The following is an 18,769-nucleotide window of genomic DNA, read 5'->3' as shown; positions in this document are numbered from 1 at the left end:
GAGAGGCTGAATAAACTGGGCTTGTACTCGTTAGAGTTTAGAAGAATGAGGGGAGATCTCATTGAGACGTATAAGATGATGAATGGGATGGATAGGATAGAGGTGGAAAGACTCTTCCCGCTCAAAAAAGACAATAGGACTAGGGGGCACAGCCTCAAGATAAAAGGGGGGCGGTTTAGAACAGAGTTGAGGAGGAATTTCTTCACTCAAAGGGTGGTGAATCTCTGGAATTCTCTGCCCGTTGAAGTGGTGGAGGCTGCCTCGCTAAATATTTTTAAGACACGGGTTGATGGGTTTTTGATAGGAGAGGGGATTAAGGGTTATGGGGAGAGGGCGGGAAAGTGGAACTGAGCAGCGACAGATCAGCCATGATCTTATTGAATGGCGGGGCAGGCTCGAAGGGCTGGATGGCCTACTCCTGCTCCTATTTCTTATGTTCTTATGTTCTTATGTTCTTATGTTCTTCCACCTTCTTCCGTCGGGTAAAAAATACAAAAGTATGAGGTCACGTACCAACTCAAGAACAGCTTCTTCCCTGCTGCCATCAGACTTTAGAATGGACTTATCTTACATTAAGTTGATCTTTCTCTACACCCTAGCTATGACTGCAACACTGCATTCTGCACTTTCTCCTTTCCTTCTCTATGAATGGTATGCCTTGTCTGTATAACGTGCAAGAAACAATACTTTTCACTGCGTGTTATAAATACATGGAACAATAATAAATCAAACCAAGGTGAACAGGGAGAGTTCTCCCCAATATCCTAGCCGGATTTTAACCCTCAACCAACAACAAGACAAAGCATTTTGCCATTGACATTGTCGCTATTTGTGGGATCTTGCTGTACTCAAATCAGCTGCTACATTTCCAACATTGCAACAATGACTACCCTTCAAAAGTGCCCAATTATCCATAAAGTATTTTCATAGAATCCTTACAGTGCAGGAGGAGGCCATTTGGCCCATCGAGTCTGTACCAACAATAATCCCACTCAGGTCCTATCCCGTAACTCCACGTATTTACGCAGCTAATCCCCCGATACTGAGGGTCAATTTAGCATGGCCAGTACACCTAACCTAGCTCTGAGACGTCCTGAGGTCATGAAGAACCAAGGCGAGTCTTTTCCGAGAATATAGAGGTGTTGATTACAAAAGCAATAAGAAGCTCACCCCACAGGCTGAATGAATCCTGACCCAGAGGGATCTCGTGGGTGCACGTGTCCACAGCTCCCTGAACGTGGCTGGACAGGTCAGCAAGGTGGTTAAGAAGATACACGAGGCGCTTTCCTTTTAACTGAGGTACCAAATATAAGAGCTGGGAGGTGATGTTGGAACTGTGAACAATGCTGGTTAGGCCAAAGCTGGAACTCTGGATGCAGTTCTGGACACTGCATTCTCTGAAAGAGCTGATTGCATTGGGAGAGGGGAATTACAAGGCCCCAAGTCTGGAGAATTGTAATTACGAGGAAAGAGTGTAGAGACTGGCATTGTTTTCTTTGGATCAGAAGAGACTAAAGCAAGGCCTAATGGAAAATGTATAAATTTATAAGGGGCCTAGATATAATCTCTATGAAAGAACGACTTCACTTTGTTAAGGGGCCAACTGTAGAGTCCGTTCATTCTTTTGAATAGATGAGGACAGCGCCGATACGATGAATTTCTTTTATTGATCAGAACTTAAAGTAAATTAAATCAATACAGAAGCAGAGTGAAAGCAAACTTTGAGACTGGCTGCTAAGCCAGTCCCTGTACTGTACTGGACAGGATCTTGAAAACAAACCGCTCAAACACGCTAAAATCCAAATTATATTTCAACCTTTATCTCATTATTGCAGTCTGTCTGTGTCCGGCAGACACAGGCTTTGCAGCTGTTGCTATCAAAACTTGTTTTGTTTGCTGTGTACTTTTCAGGAATGTGGTCAGTTTTCAGCAAACCCTTCTGAGTTTTTGTAATAAGTTTTCCGAGGCAGAAGCTCCTTCACCAAAATCCCTTTATTTGCAAACTCTAACAGCAGTACATAGAGTGCTCGCAGTCAGCAGTCTACCTCTGGGAGGTACCGGAGGAATTCTCACTCTCGGCTAAGCACAAGGCACAAAGACTCCTTGATTGGCCCTTCAGTTGGATCCTTAATCAATGGGTTCGTACTCCGATAGGCCAACCCCGATGGCCTGATTGAAGTCATGATAGTTTTAAAATGTAATCAAGTTTTTAAGCTCAGCGGCATTAGTTGCATAGGCAAAAATATCTTAAAATGAAGTCTTTGCATAGACTGCAGCAAACAGAGTTAAACATACATACCAACAATAAGGGATTTACCATAAAAGGTAGAGTTTTGGAGGGGATTCACTCACAAGGCAGTGGGGATCTGGAACTCACTTCCTGAGAGGGTGGCAGACACAGAAACCTTTATAATGTTTAAAAAGTACATGGATGTGCACTTGGAGTTCCATAACCTATCAGACTCTGAACCAAGATCAGGAAAGTGGGGTTTGACTGGATGGCCCCTTGTTGGCTGGTGCAGACACCTTGGACAAATGGCCTCCTTGCAGGCTGTAAATCACTATGATTCTATGAGTGGGAATAGTAGAATCATACAGTGCAGAAGGAGGCCAATCGGCCCATCGAGTCTGCACTGATCACAATCCCATCCAAACCCTATACCCACAACCCCATGCGTTTATCCTAGCTAGTCCCCCTGACACCAATTTAGCATGGCCAATCCACTTAACCCGCAATTCGTTGGACTGTGGAAGGAAACCGGAGAACCGGAAGGAAACCCAAGCAGACAAGCGGGGAGCTTGCAGGCTCCACGCAGTCAAGGAGGGAGCTTGCAGACTCCACACAGGCGGTGACCCAAGCCTGGAATCGAACCCAGGTCCCTGGCGCTGCGAGGCAGCTGTGCTAACCACTGTGCCACCGGGAATGAGGGGACCACCCTCAGTCTCAATCCAAACCAGCACCAGTGACAAATTGACCCCAGTGGAAAATCCTGCCCTGGGGGTTTCACTTTCTCCACTTTCTCACATTCTAAATATTAACAGGAATATAAATAAATGTTATCAGTGCTGGTGTGTGGCCTTTGCAGTGCCTTCTCCCAAATTTCCCTTTCACAATATATTTGTGTTTGCTCTGTTAACATGTCATAAATAAATACTGAGGCATCTCTGGTGACTATTTGGAGCTGGAAAGTACTCTAGAGCAGCTTATGGAAATGATGGTCCGTTGTGTTATGAGAACAAGTTATTGAAATTTGCCCATTGGAAAGGAAGGAGGGAGCTTTTGAAGTGCATTGAAATGTGTAAGAAACGCAGCAGCCAACTTGTGCACAGTAACAGCAACGCGAAGCAAGATAACTCGCTTTAGTGATATTGGCTAAGGGATAAATGTCAGACCTCAGTTTCATGTCTCATCTGTAAGACAGCACCTCAGGGAGTGCAGCACTCCTTCAGGGTGGCACGGTAGCACAGTGGTTAGCACTGCTGCTTCACAGCTCCAGGGACCTGAGTTCGGTTCCCAGCTTGGGTCACTGTCTGTGTGGAATTTGCACATTCTCCTCGTGTCTGCATGGGTTTCCTCCCACAGGTTGATTGGCCTTGCTAAAATTGCCCCTTGGTGCCCTGAGATGCTTAGGTGAGAGGGATTAGTGGATAAAATATGTAGGGATATGGGGGTAGGGTCTGGGTGGGATTGTGGCTGGTACCTCTTTCTGCACTGGAGGGTTCTAGGGTTCAGTACTCCCATGAAGTGCCATCTTGTGTTCATCTTATGCACTCAGGCCTCTGGACTGGGACTTGAACCCACAACCCTCAGGTTCAAAGGCAAGAGGGTAAGGATGGAAATGCATTGGAGAAGATTTACCAAGCTAACACCTGGAGTGGATGTGTTGTCTTCTGAGGGAAGGTTGAACAGACTAAGTTGGAATCCACTAGGGTTTAAAAGAGTTAGCAGTAACTTGATTGAAACATGTAAGATCCTGAGGGGTCTTGACAGGGTGGATGCGGAGAAGATGTCTCCCCTCATGGGAGAAACTACATCTAAGGGTTGCTGTTTAAAATAAGGGGCTGCCCATTTAAGACAGAGATGAGGAGAAATATTTTCTCTTAGAGAATTATGTATCTTTGGAGCTCTCTTCCCCAAAAGGCAATTGAAGCAAAGTCTTTGAATATTTTTAAGGTAGAGCTTGGTAGACTTTTGATCAACAAGGAGGTGAAAGGTTGTCAGGGATCAAGGTTACAATCAGATCAGCCAAGATCTTTTTGGAACAGGCTCAAGGGGCCAACTCCTATTCCTAGTTCATAGTCCTAGGGTGGCATGGCGGCGCACTGGTTAGCACTGCTGCCTCACAGCTCCAGGGACCTGGGTTTGATTCCCGGCTTAGATCACTCTCTATGTGGAGATTGCACGTTCTCCCCGTGTCTCCGTGGGTTTCCTCTGGGTGCTTCGGCTTCCCCCCACAGTCCAAAGAATTGCGGGTTCGGTGAATTGGCCATGCTAAATTGCCCTTTAGTGTCAGGGGGACTAGCTAAGGTAAATGTAGGTGGCTATGGGGATAGGGCCTGGGTGGAATTGTGGTCGGTGCAGACTCGATGGGCTGAATGGCCTCCTTCCGCACTGTAGGATTCTATGACATACGTAAAAGAGCCACCGTGCGACAAGTTAGAGGCAACCTCATCAGCCATCCAGCTCCCTATCATCCCCTCCCACTTCACCCCCACCCGCCTGCATTCTCATTCCCAGTGAGAGGCCACACCTGATGAAACATCTCAACTATCAACCAATAGATGTCACTGGCAGAGTGAAGGTTTTTGTGATTGATTAACGGGATGTGGACGTTGCTGGCTAGACCAGCATTTATTGTCCATCCTTAATTGCCCCTTGAGATGGTGTTGAGCTGCCTCCTTGAAACACTGCAGTCCATGTGGCGTCGGTCCACCCACAGTGCTGTTAGTGTCAGGTAAAACTAAATTTAACAAATAACTTCAATCCGTGTGATGGAATTATCCTAACTGCTGAGAAATTGGACTCCAAAAAGAAAACTAACCAAAAAAATACACAGCCATCTACGAAAGATGGTCATTTAATGCATAATTGTTCCATCGCCGGAATTGTTCACTCTGGGCACATTTCCGATCCGCACCTTTACAAAATGATTCACGATCCATACGTCAAACAAAGGCTTTAGAATAAGTTTACTTAATTCGGGGAAGGGTAAGGTTGATTTAGCAGGAGTGTTCAAAACTTGAGGGCTTTTGGTATGTCGAAAAGGTTTCCGCTGGCTGGAGGTTTGGGAAGCTGGGTGGGATGGAGAGGGAAAGGGATGGGGAGTGGGAGGGGTGTGGGAGGGCTGTAAATTACAGAAGCTCCCACAGAATCCTACAGTGCAGAAGGAGACCATTTGGCCCATCGAGCCTGCACCGAAACCAATCTCACCCAGCCTCTACTCCCCCACTATCACCGAAAAACCCACCTATTTACCCTGCTTATCACCCTGACACTACGGGTCAATTTAGCATGGCTAATCCATCTAACCTGCATGTCTTTGGGGTGTGGGAGGAAACCGGAGCACCCGGAGGAAACCTACGCAGACACGGACACTTGGGAACCGAACTCGGGTCCTTGTGAGGCAGCAGCGCTAACCACTGTGCCACCGTGCCACCCCAAGTGGCAAGAATATTTTAAACTCCAGCGAGCTAAATCGAGGGTAGGAGCTCGTCGCCTCTGGAAAGGAGCTAGCAAATTATAATCACACAGAAGGAGTTCAACTTGAGTGGAAGTTGGCAACAGATCAGGAACACAAGCAGAAAAGACACAGGGCTGCCTGGATTATTTTTAGCGTGATTCCTCAGGTTCCCTCCCTTTTTCTCTTACTCAAAGCTGCAAACTCCCGTCTGCCGCACACACTGTAACACATTCCCACATGCGGGTCATTCCTGCACATCCTCTTAAACGGCAAGTACCCCCCCCCCACCACCCCTGCCAATCTAGGAGGAGCAAGAACTCAGAGGCACGTCAAAGCAAAAAAAATGATAGACATGCCAGCTATCCCCCCTGCTCAGCTCCTCCTCGCTGTACATACAAGGCTTGTCACAGCAGTGTGGGGAAAATGCCGTTACACTACAGCCAAAGCCAGCACTTAGCCAGTGATTGAAATGAGTCTTTTACAGTTCGGCTAACCGGCAGCAGAGAAAGACCCACCCCTCCCACACCGGTCCCCCCCTCCCCGACCACCACCACCTCCCCTTCCTTCAGTCTACCTGAGTGCTATAGCTACGGTTCTCTTTTGTGACTGCACTGTTCTGTATCCCCCCCTTCTAGGATGGCAGAGGCTGAACTGCAGAAGCAAAGGCTCCAAGCCATAACAGTAAGTCGCCTCTCTCTCTCTCTCTCTCTCTTTCTCTTTCTCTTTTTTCTGGCAGATTGGTAACTTGCTCCATTTGTGTGTCATTTCCCCACCTTTATTTCAGGAGACAGAGCAGGGAGGAAGCCAGAGTCAGCTGGCATGTGAATATGCCAGTGCTCACATAGGCTGTTAGAACCTCGAATGAAGATTGTGTTAAAATGTGCTTGGTGCATTGAAGCAGGTCGTGACTGTTACTTGGGCTGTTGCTGGTGGCCTCTCCTGTTTAGACATTGCTTTATTCTGTTGACATTGTACGATCAAAGAAAAAGTAAGCTCAAATCTGAGGAAAACTTCTGTCACGATTTCTTTTTTAAATTTGCAACAGGGGCTCAAACTCCTGAGCTGTGTGTGATTAAAAGCAGAGCGACCTTTCCAAATAACACTCACCCTGCTGAGATCCCAGCTTAAAACTTCAGGCTTAGCTGCTCAGCTTAACCCTTTAAGGGCGTCTATGCAGCTATTATTGCTTATCACAGAAGGTCAGCGACGTTCAAACTCAGGCGGCACGGTGGCACAGTGGTGAGCACTGCTGCCTCAGCACCAGGGTCCCCGGGTTCAATTCCAGCCCCAGGTCTCTGTCTGAGTGGAGTTTGCACATTATCCCCGTGTCTGGGTGGGCTTCCTCCGGGTGCTCCAGTTTCCTCCCACGCTCCAAAGGTGTGCAGGTTAAGTTGACTGGACACAGGTTCAATTCCGGCCTCGGGTCACTGGTCTGTGTGGAGTTTGCACATTCTCCCCGTGTCTGCATGGGTTTCCTCCAGGTGCTCCGGCTTCCTCCCACATTCTAAAGATGTGTGGGTTGGTGGATTGACCATCCTAAATTCCCTTTAGTGACCCAAGACTGATGGTTAGATGGATTGGCCATGCTAAATTGCCCCTTAATGTCAGGGGGATTAGTAGGGTAAATACATGGTGTTACGGGGTAGGGCCTGTGTGGGATTGTTGACAGTGCAGGCTTGATGGGCTGAATTGCCTCCTTTTTATAGAATTAGAGAATCCTACAGTGCAGAAGGAGGCCATTTGGCCCATCGAGTTGGCTCCGATCACAATCCCACCCAGGCCCTATCCCCATAACCCCGCTTGTTTACCCTGCCAACTCCCTGACACTAAAGGGCAATTTAGCACTGCCAGTCAACTTAACCCACACATCTTTGAAGGGTGGGCAGAGTACCCGGAGGAAACCCACTCAGGTACAGGGAAAATGTGCAAATTCCACACGGACAGTGACCTGAGGCTGGAATTGAACCTGAGACCCTGGCGCTGTGAGGCAGCAGTGCTAACCTCTGTGCCACCATGTCGCCTCACTGTGGGGAATTCTATGATTGGCTCCTAATGTCAAAGACCTGTAAGGGGGGGGTAGTTTTCCCATCCCATCCACCATGGGAATCGTAGCTGGCGAGGGGGCAGATCATGCAAAGGTCCGTTGATGTTGGGTGGCATTTTCCAAATTTGGGATATGTGTGGCTGGAAAATCCCGCCATGTGTCACACTTCTGATCAGGGAAAGGTTGTGATGAGTTGAGAACCAGTTTTGTTTCATGTGCTATGTTGATCTTTCCTTTATTCTACATTTTGGAGTGGAGTGCTGTTATTTAAAATATGATTGTCAAAGGGCGGCTCTTAATTCACCAAACTGGTGTTCAGGACCTGTTGTCAAAGTCATGTTTTACTGCTACAGACAAATTTTATCGTTCGCTTTGGTTACGTTTTTTTTAAGTTGTGCTGTGCTTGCGCTTACATCAGGGATTGAAGTGTTCCATTCTTTTCTGAACAAAGAAAATTACAGCACAGGAACAGACCCTTCGGCCCTCCAAGCCTGCACTGACCATGCTGCCCGACTGAACTAAAAGCCCCCTACCATTCCGGGGATCGTATCCCTCTATTCCCATCCTATTCATTTGTCCAGACTGCTCTTCAAACTCACTATGGTATCCGCTTCTACTATCTCCCCGCTGTAGCGAGTTCCAGGCGCCCGCTACCCTCTGTGTAAAAGACTTGACTCGTACATCTCCTCTTAAACCTTGCCCCTCGCACCTTAAACCTGCGTCCCCTAGTAATTGAATGCTCAAACCGTGAACTATGGAGATTTTCAAGAAAGAATGAAGAAAGAAAGAAGTCAAACATACAGAAGGTCGAACATAACTACCGTTGGATGAATTCTTAGAATAGGGTCATAGAATCCCTACAGGTGCAGAAAGAGGCCATTCAGCCCATCAAGCCTGCACTTACAACAATTCCACCCTGGCCCTATCCCTGTAAAGTTAAACTTTATTTATTACTGTCACAAATAGGTTTCCATTAACACTGCAATGAAGTTACCACTAACGACTAAAGAAGTGCACAGAATGGCACAGAAATCTCATAAACCTCTAGCACCAATAAACTGCACAGTGTGTTTTTAATTTGAAGCATTTTTGCACATTAGTGTGTGGGAAGTAGTGCTTCGTCAGAGCGGGAAAGTTATTTTTCATATAATTAGCAAGAGGTTGGTAAGAGGAAGAGGGGGCCAATTAGAAGCTGATGGATTTACACAGAGGCAAGAGATATGGCTGTGTTGTTTAATGTCATACTCTGCATCTGTCTTTATCAAGTAAGAAGAGACTACCCTTTTTTTTGTTTTTATTTTAAATTAATATCACAAGTAGGATTACATTAACACTGCAATGAAATTACTGTAAAAATCCCTAGTTACCACACCCCAGCACCTGCTTGGGTACACTGAGGGAGAATCTGGCACGGCCAATGCACCTAACCGGCACATCTTTCAGATTGTGGGAGGAAATCGGAGCCAGAGGAAACCCACACAGACACAGGGAGAACTTGCAGACTCCGCACAGGCAGTGACCCAAGCCAGGAATCGAACCCAAGTCCCTGGCGCTGTGAGGCAGCAGTGTTAACCACTGTGCCTCCGTGCTGCCTGTAACCCCAAGTATACACCCTGCTAATCCACCCCCCCCCCCCTTGACACCAAGGGGCAATTTAGCATGGCTAATCAACCTAACCCACGCATCTTTGGGCTGTGGGAGGAAACTGGAGCACGCAGAGGAAACCCACACAGACACGGGGAGAATGTGCAAACTCCACAGAGACTGGAGGCTGGAATTGAACCCGGATCACTGGCGCTGTGAGGCAGCAGTGCTAACCACTGTGCCACTGTATCTCAGTCCTTTCAGTTTTCACCAAGATCTCTGCTCTCCTTAACCATTGCTAGTTTAACCATTCCTTCATTGGCAGCTGTGTCATTCAGTACCCAAGCCTTGTATCCAGGAATTCCCTCCACACACCTCACTGTCTCACAGCCCCTCTCTCCTCCTTTCAGACGGGAGGTGATGGTGGAGTGGTATCGTCACTGGACGAATCATTCGGAAACCCAGGATAACGTGCTCGGGACCCAGTTTGAATCCCACCAGAAATTGAGAGTGATGGAGTCACAGAACAATACAGCAGGGAATCAGGCCCTTCAGCCCAACCAGTCCATGGTGCCCTCCCAGCTAGCCCCCAATTGCCTACGTTTGGCCCCTGTCCCTCTAATCCTTTCCCATCCATGTACTTATCCAAATGCTTTTTCAATGTTGCTATTGAACCTGCCTCAACCACTTTCTCTGGCAGCTCATTCCATACATGTACCACCCTTCGTGTGAAGAAGTTGCCCCTCAGGTCCCTTTTAAATCTTTCCCCTCTCATCTTAAACCCTATGCCCCCAAGTTTTCAGTTCCGCTTCCCTTGGAAAAAGACAATGTGCGTCCATCCTATCCATGTCCCTCATGACTTTATACATCTCAATAAGATCATTTGAGTTCAATAAAACCATGGAATTAAAAGTCTAATGATGACCATGAAACCATTGTTGTTAAAAACCTCCATCTGGTTCAGGGAAGGGAATCTGCTGTCCTTAGCTGGTTCGGCCTACATGTTACTCTAATGGGGTTGACTCTTGGCCTAGCAAGCCATTCAGTTCCAGGGCAATTAGGGATCGATAGAAAATGCTGGCCCATGAATGAATAAAAAAATGCCGCTTAAAATCTACCTTTTTAACCATGCTTTATTTGGATGGGTATGCAGAACAAATCTTGATATTTTTGGTTGATGGACCAGTGAGGGGCTATATGAATGCAAAGTTGTTGTTGTTTTGACCGAAAGATACTGATTTTGTTTCCCTTCAGCCGAGCTCTCTTTGAATCATAGAATCCCTACAGTGCAGGAGGAGGCCACTTGGCCCTTCAAACCTGTGCCCGCCCTATCCAAGTAATCCCAAGTGTTTACCCTGCTAACTAACTACCCCCAGGCGCTAAGGGACAGCTCAGCACAGACAATCCACCTAACCTGCACATCACTGTCAATTACTAGGGGGGCAAAAGTTTAAGGTGCGAGGGGCAAGGTGTAAAGGAAATGTACGAGGCAAGTCTTTTTACACAGAGGATAGCGGTTGTCTGGAACTTACTGTCGGGAGAGGTAGAGGAAGCGGATACGATGGTGACTTTTAAGGGGCATCTTGACAAATGCAAGAATAGGATGAGAATGGAGGGATATGGTCCCCAGAAGGGTAGGGGGTTTTAGTTAATTCAGACAGCAAGGTTGGTGCAGGCTTGGAGGGCTGAAGGGCATGTTCCTGTGCTGTAATTTTCTTTGTTCTTTGCTATCTTTGGACTGTGGGAGGAAATAGGAGCACCCAGAGGAAACCTACACGGAGAATGTGCAGACTCCACACAAACAGTTGCCCGAAGCCGGAATTGAACCTGGGTCCCTGGCGCTGTGAGACAGCAGTGCTAACTGCCACATTTGTGATAGTTTTTAGGTGATAAATGCTTTGAAGACTAGGATTGGCGCCTCATGCCCAAAATGATAGATCTTGGCTGCAGAGAATTGTTGTGATTGGCTCCCTTATTGAGGAGGGAATGGAATCATTCGGAACTGGAGCTGGCAGTATCAATGAGGATTTGGACACGGGGAGGGGGGAGCGAGTGAGGGAGAATTTCTCAAATAGTCCTTTGGCAGACAGAGGAGCAGCCTGATTTTGATAGCCTTCTGTGATGTTGACACAGATGATCTCAATTAAACGTGCAGCTACTTGGTTTGGTTGATTTATCTGGCTGCCGAGAGCCTGGTTGCACTGGGAGGAGCCTTTGGAAATGGACATTAATAGCAGCTTCTGTGACAACTAGCTAGTGGGGATGGAGATTCGAGGGCAATTGCCAGTAAAATAGAGAGCCTTACCAAATGTCCTCAAACTTCAGCTGTGAGACGTATGTCAGGCCTGTAAACTCAGTATCCCATCCTTCCAAAGAAAAATCACTTCTCGGGGCAAAGGTTCCCTAAAAAAAAAACAATCCATTGGAGGCCACATGAAATTCCTTTGACATACAAATGTGGAAACAGCGTCAGAGTATTTTTAACCTGGTTTAATTTTGACTCGTGTATGAAAGTTTGTCCTGGGCTGCAAGAATCCAGCTGTTTCCAATCCTCACTGAAGTGATTGCACTGGAAAAGGTGCAGAGGGAATACAGCAGGGGAGCTGGCCTAGGCTGGAACGTTTCAGCTCTGAAGAGAGGCAGGTTAGGCTGGGGTAGCCCTCCTCGGAGCACAGGATGCTGAGTTGGACAAGATAATGAGGGACGTAGATAGGGTAGGCAGGAAGGACTTATTCCCCTAAGTAGAGGAGTCAAAACCCAGGGGGCATAGGTTTAAACCACACCCCCCCCCCCCCACCCCACATCCCTCAGGGCAATTTCAATAATCCCCAGGCAGCCCCATTGCCATCTGTACCGCACAGTGGTTAGCACTGCTGCCTCACAGTGCCAGGGACCCGGGTTTGATTCCCTGCTTGGGTCACTGTCTGTGTGGAGTTCGCGCCGTGTCTGGGTGGCTTTCCTCCAGGAGTGCTCCGGTTTCCTCCCATAATGCAAAGATGTGCGGGATTGGCCATGCTAAGCTGCCTCTTAGTGTCAGGGGGACTAGCTAGGTTAAATGAACGGGGATGGGGTCTGGGTGAAATTGTGGTCGGTCCAGACTCAACGGGCCAAATGGCCGCCTTCCGCACTGTAGGAACTCAATGATTCTGTTCCACCGTTCACGCATTCTTATCATTTAATGGACACTTTTAGCACCCAGCCTTCTTCATCCTCATTTACCTTCCCATTGTCCAATTCTACAGCACCAACCCCCCACCTACCTACAACCTCATTGTGTAAATCTCTGCTGATTCTCTTTGCTCTCAGCTCTGACAGAGGGTTATCCAGACTCGAAACGTTGGCTCTATTCTCTCCCCACAGATGCTGTCAGACCTGCTGAGATTTTCCAGCGTTTGTTGTTTTTTGTGGCGTAGATTTCAGGGAAGGGGCAGGGAAACTTGGAGGTGAACTGAGGACAAACCTTTTCATCTGTGAGTGGTGAGAATCACTGTAATAAAGCGTGGTAGAGGCAGGAATTCAGTGCAGCACGGTGGCACAGTGGGTCAGCACCGCTGCCCAACAGCATCAGTCGCTCGGGTTCGATTCCCGGCTCGGGTCACCGTCTGTGTGGAGGCTGCACATTCTCCCCGTGTCTGCGTGGGTTCCCTTCGGGTGCTCTGGTTTCCTCCCACAGTCAGAAAGACGTGGTTAAATGCATGCTAAATTCTCCCTCAGTGTACCCGAACAGGCGCTGGAGTGTGGCGACTAGGGGATTTTCACAGTAATTCCATTGGAGTGTTTATGTGAGCCGACTTGTGACACTAATAAATAAATTTTAAACTTTAAAACTAAATCCTCATAGCATTTAGATGAACACTTGAAACCCTGTAGCATACAAGACCAAATGCTGGAAAAGGGGTTTAGAATTGATCAGTGTTTGATAGCTGGATAGTGTTTGATAGCTGGCACAGACACAGAACACATAGAACCCTACAGTGCAGAAGGAGGCCATCCAGTCCATCAACCCCATCCAGGCCCTATCCCCATAATCCCACACATTTAAGGGGCAACTTAGCACGGCCAATGCATCTAACCTGCACATCTTTGGACTGTGGGAGGAAACTGGAGCACCCGGGAAAAAATCCACGTAGACACGAGGAAAATGTGCGGGCGTCGCACAGGCAGTGACCCAAGCTGGGAATCGAACCCAGGGCTGAGAGGCAGCAGTGCTAACCACTGCACTACCAATGGGCCGAAGGGCCTCTTCCCCGTGCTGCAGAATTCTGTGACTATACCTTTCACCCATCACTTCACCCAGCTACTTGATATCCAGTTAATATTTTGTTTTATAACACTCATGTGGAACTCAGTGGAATTCCCCGATCGGATGATGTCTCTTGAAGTATTGTTGATATTTTCGTGTCAGACGTACAACAAAATGGAAATGTATTCTGAGAAACGTTACACCTCAATCCATACGAGGATGTTGAAAGACTAACTGCCCGATGACGTTGCAGGCTAGATGTTGTTAAAATGTTCCTGTGATATTTCCATGTTGAGAGGCAATGTTAGGATAGTGTAATCTGTGCAATGCAAGAGTTATATTCCAACCAATCTATCATCCAGAGCAGAACCAAGGTACCTACTTATAAATGGGAAAAAGAATCATACAGCGCGAAGAGGCCATTCTGCCATACTAGTCTCTGCTAACTCTTCAGCAGAGTGATAAAAACATTCTATAGAAAATAGATAACAAACTGTGATAACCCTTGAGACTGTGGTTAATATTGCTGTCTCACAGTGCCAGGGAACTGGGTTCAATTCTTGACTTATAGAATCATAAAACTCAACAATGCAGAAAGAGGCCCTTCGGCCCATCGAGTCTGCACCGATCACAAACCTATCCAGGCCCTACCCTCATATCCCTACATATTTACCCATTAATCCCTCTAACCTAAGCATCCCAGGACACTAAGGGGCAAATTTAGCATGGCCAATCAACCTAACTTGCACATGTTTGGACTGTGGGAGGAAACCCACACAGACATGAGGAGAATGTGCGAACTCCACACAGACAGTGACCCGAGCCAGGAATCGAGCCCAGGTCCCTGGAGCTGTGAAGCAGCAGTGCTAACCACTGTGCTACCGTGCCACCCGCGACTTGGGTCACTATCTGCGTGGAGTTTGCACATTCTCCCCGTGTCGGAGTGGGTTTCTTCCAGGTGCTCCATTTTCCTCCCACAATCCGAAAGACGTGCTGGGTTAGGTGTATCGGCCCGTGCTAAATTCTTCCAACAGGCTCCGGAGTGTGGCGACTGGGGGATTTTCACAGCAACTTCACTGCAGTGTTAATGTAACTTATGACCAATAAACAAACTTTACTTACATGGGAAATCCTTGACTGATCTTTCCGTGCGATTCGTGGAGCATGATCTTATCAGCCGTTCGTGCCACGCTCCCCCCCCACCCCCCGCAATGAGGCAGGAGAATTTGGCACCCAACTAAATCTCCCGTTCACTGCAGCAGGGTGGGAAAATCCCGCTGATGTGATGGTGATAAGATTCCAGCCGTGGAATACGAGTTCCCCTGGTAAGACGCGATTGCCTGCTCAGGTGGAACCCACTTCCCAAGCCCTTGATAAAGCTGGACCGTGAGCGGGTCCAGTGATCTATCGTCCAGCACGGGACTCAAGTAAGCTCACCATAGGGTTATGGTCTACTTTTGATTTAAGAATAAAGGGGGTGATTCTCTCTTTGCACTAATTTTGTACTGGAGTGGGCCAGAAGAATCGCGTAGTGGGGCGATTCATGGCAATCCCGTGAGCGTTCGCACCCCACTGGCATCTCCCAGTGCCTGATTTACTGTGTCATCTGCTCTGCACCTTGGCAGCGAGGCAGGGCTAACATTTAAATGATGTTTTACATATCATTTAAATGCTATTAGCGGACCCGGGACTAAATTCTCCAGACCCGCTAAACTCCAGCAGCAATTACACCAGCTTCCCATTTTGGGGGGGGTCTAGCAGCCTGACCCCGCTAGAGTGAAGGGGGGGTCAATCAGGGCCCACCCCAGGGGGTTGGGGGTCAGTGATGGTGCCTCCTGGGCATGGGCACCCTGGCAGTGCCAGCCTGTGCCACCTGGCATGGCCCAAGGGGCAAAGTTCCCATGCCCAGGTGACCCCTTGGCGCTGCCCACCAGGCATGGGGCAGTGTCAAGGGGGTGGGGCCTAGGAGCAGGTCATACGGGGGCAGGGCCTAGAAGCTAACGGAGGGGGTGTGCGATCCCGCTGCCACTCTGCATTGGGATCAACGGGGGCTGGAGGGTGACCAGCGATTGGAGCGAGGTGTCTGCCGGGGGAGATGGGTTTGCCTGCGAGAGTGTCTACCCTGCAAAGGAGACTCGAGATCGAGGAGTTCCAGGACGGGGTGAGGGTGCCAGGAATGATCGAGGGGGCTGTGTTGAGTCCTTGGGGGTTTAGGGGAACAGTACCACAGGGGTCCCGGGCTGGCCAGCAATGGAGCTGCCCAGTAAACGGGAGACTGACAGTTCGAGACCACTGCACAGAGGCTCACTGATTTCAGTCCCCTAGACAGGAATATGCCCCACCTCCTGAAGTTTAATGATATTCATTAAATCATTAATAGCCTCTGCATTGCACAAACAGGAGATTCTAGTGTGAACTCCTACTGAAAAAAACCAGTATGAATTACTCCAGTTTTCTCGTGAATTCAACAGTTAGAATGTTTTTGGGAATACTCTGTCCATTGAGTCTTTTCCAGTCCGTTTCCTGGGTTGTTACACAAACAAATCTCAATATTTTGCATTAATTTTTTTTATCCATTCATGGGACATAGTATCGCTGGCTGGGCCAGAATTATTGCTCATCGCTAATTGCCCCTGGAGGGCAATTGAGAATCAACTACATTTGATTTGATTTGATTTATTATTGTCACGTGTTGGGATACAGTGAAAAGTATTGTTTCTTACATGCTATATGGACAAAGCATACCATTCATAGAGAAGGAAATGAGAGGGTGCAGAATGTAGTGTTACTGCCATAGCTAGGGTGTAGAGAAAGATCAACTCAATGCAAGGTAGGTCCGTTCAAAAGTCTGACAGCAGCAGGGAAGAAGCTGTTCTTGAGTCGGTCGGTACGTGATCTCAGACTTTTGTATCTTTTTCCCGACGGAAGAAGGTGGAAGAGAGAATGTCCGGGGTGCGTGGGGTCCTTAATTATGCTGGCTGCTTTGCCAAGGCAGCAGGAAGTGTAGATAGAGTCAGTGGCTGGGATGGTGGTTTGCGTGATGGATTGGGCTACATTCATGACCTTTTGTAGTTCCTTGCGGTCTTAGACAGAGCTGTGATAGAACCAGAAAGAATGTTTTCTATGGTGCATCTGTAAAAGTTGGTGAGAGTCGTAGCTGACATGCCAAATTTCCTTAGTCTTCTGAGAAAGTAGAGGCGTTGGTGGGCTTTCTTAATTATAGTGTTGGCATGGGGGGACCAGGACAGGTTTCTGGTGACCTGGACACCTGAAAACTTGAAGCTCTCGATCCTTCCTACTTCATCCCCATTGATGTAGACAGGGACATGTTCTCCTTTATACTCCCTGAAGTCAGTAACGATCTCTTTTGTTTTGTTGACATTGAGGGAGGGATTATTGTTACCACACCAGTTCACCAGATTCTCTATCTCATTCCTGTACTCTCTCATCGTTGTTTGAGATCCGACCCACTATGATGGTGTCGCCAGCAAACTTGAAAATTGAATTGAAGGGGAATTTGGCCACACAGTCATAGGTATATAAGGAGTACAGCACGGGGCTGAGAACACAGCCTTATGGGGCACCGGTGTTGAGGGTGATCGTGGAGGAGGTGTTGTACCTATCTTTACTGATTGTGGTCTGTGAGTTACAAAGTTCAGGATGCAGTCACAGAGGGAGATGCCAAGGCCCAGGTCACAGTTTGGAGATGAATTTTGTGGGAATAATAGTGTTAAAGGCTGAGCTGTACTCAATGAATAGGAGTCTGACAGAGGTGGCCTTTATAGCGAGGGGGATTGAATATAAAAGTAGGGAGGTCCTGCTGCAACTGTACAGGGCACTGGTGAGGCTGCAGCTGGAGTACTGTGTGCAGTTTTGGTCGCCGCACTTACGCAAGGATATTTTGGCCTTGGAGGGAGTGCAGAGGAGGTTTACTAGGCTGATACCGGAGTTGAGGGGGTTGAGCTATGAGGAGAGGCTGAATAAACTAGGCTTGTACTCGTTAGAGTTTAGAAGAATGAGGGGAGATCTCATTGAGACATATAAGATGGTGAATGGGATGGATAGAATAGAGGTGGAGAGACTCTTCCTGCTCAGAAAGGACAGTAGGACTAGAGGGCACAGCCTCAAGATAAGGTGGGGGGGTGCGGTTTAGAACGGAGTTGAGGAGGAACTTCTTCACTCAAAGGGTGGTGAATCTCTGGAATTCTCTGCCCGTTGAAGTGGTGGAGGCTGCCTCGCTAAATATATTTAAGACGCGGGTTGATAGGTTTTTGATAGGCAAGGGGATTGATTAAGGGTTATGGGGAGAGGGCGGGAAAGTAGAACTGAGCCACGACAGATCAGCCATGATCCTATTGAATGGCGGGGCAGGCTCGAAGGGCTAGATGGCCTACTCCTGCTCCTATTTCTTATGTTCTTATGTGTCCTTGTTATCTAGGAGTTAACCAGGGTTGAGTGCAGGGCCAGGGAAATGCCATCTGCTGTGGACCTGTTGTGGCAGTAGGCAAACTGTAACTGTGGCTCTGGAGTCACATGTAGGCCAGACCAGGTAAGGACAACAGATTTCCTTAAAGGACATTGATGAAGCAGACAGGTTTTTCTGATAATTGACAATGGATTTGTTAGTAGATATTTAATTCCCGGACATTTTTTTTAAATTCAAATTCCACCATCTGCCGGGGCAGGATTGGAACCCGGGTCCCCAGAACATTAGTTGAGATTCTGGATGAATAGTCTAGTGATTTCCTGAGTTATTACACAAACTAATCTCGACATTTTGCATGAATGTTAACACTTGGCAGACAAATGGGAATCAGAAACTGGATCATTTCATTTTGATTTAGTTACATCCTCCTTCAGGGATTTATGGTTTATAAAATGAATGGACTGTATGGGAAACATCTCCTTTCGGGCTCCACTTGATTTCGGACAGGAACTCGTTTTTGTAAGTAATCGGTCTCTGTGTCTCAAAATAGCAACATGCCAGTTAGAACAGAGAGAAAGTAAAGCTGCCATTGACAGCTGTCCCACGTCATGGGCGGCACGGTAGCACAGTGGTTAGCACTGCTGCTTCACAGCTCCAGGGTTCTGGGTTCGATTCTCGGCTCAGGTCACTGTCTGTGTGGAGTTTGCACGTTCTCCTCGTGTCTGCGTGGGTTTCCTCCGGGTACTCCGGTTTCCTCCCACAGTCCAAAGATGTGCAGGTTATGTTGATTG

The 18,769-nt window shown here is 47.8% G+C and overlaps 1 protein-coding gene across 1 annotated transcript in view; it reads left to right on the top strand.

Annotated features, from left to right (window-relative positions):
- The window catches only part of palm2akap2 (PALM2 and AKAP2 fusion), a 216,272-nt gene that overhangs the window by 71,051 nt on the left and 126,452 nt on the right, over positions 1-18,769 (top strand). Inside the window, exon 3 of the mRNA XM_080188456.1 lies at positions 6,317-6,362. Within this exon, the coding sequence (XP_080044582.1) occupies positions 6,317-6,362 (46 nt within the window). The remainder of the gene's footprint in view (positions 1-6,316; positions 6,363-18,769) is intronic.

This window comes from Carcharhinus amblyrhynchos, chromosome 5 (genome assembly GCF_965287045.1).
Source record: "Carcharhinus amblyrhynchos chromosome 5, sCarAmb.v2.hapA, whole genome shotgun sequence".
In the NCBI taxonomy this organism is placed as follows: Eukaryota; Metazoa; Chordata; class Chondrichthyes; order Carcharhiniformes; family Carcharhinidae; genus Carcharhinus; species Carcharhinus amblyrhynchos.
The sequence above is the reverse complement of the archived record's forward strand: the minus strand, read 5'-3'. Positions and strand labels throughout refer to the sequence as shown.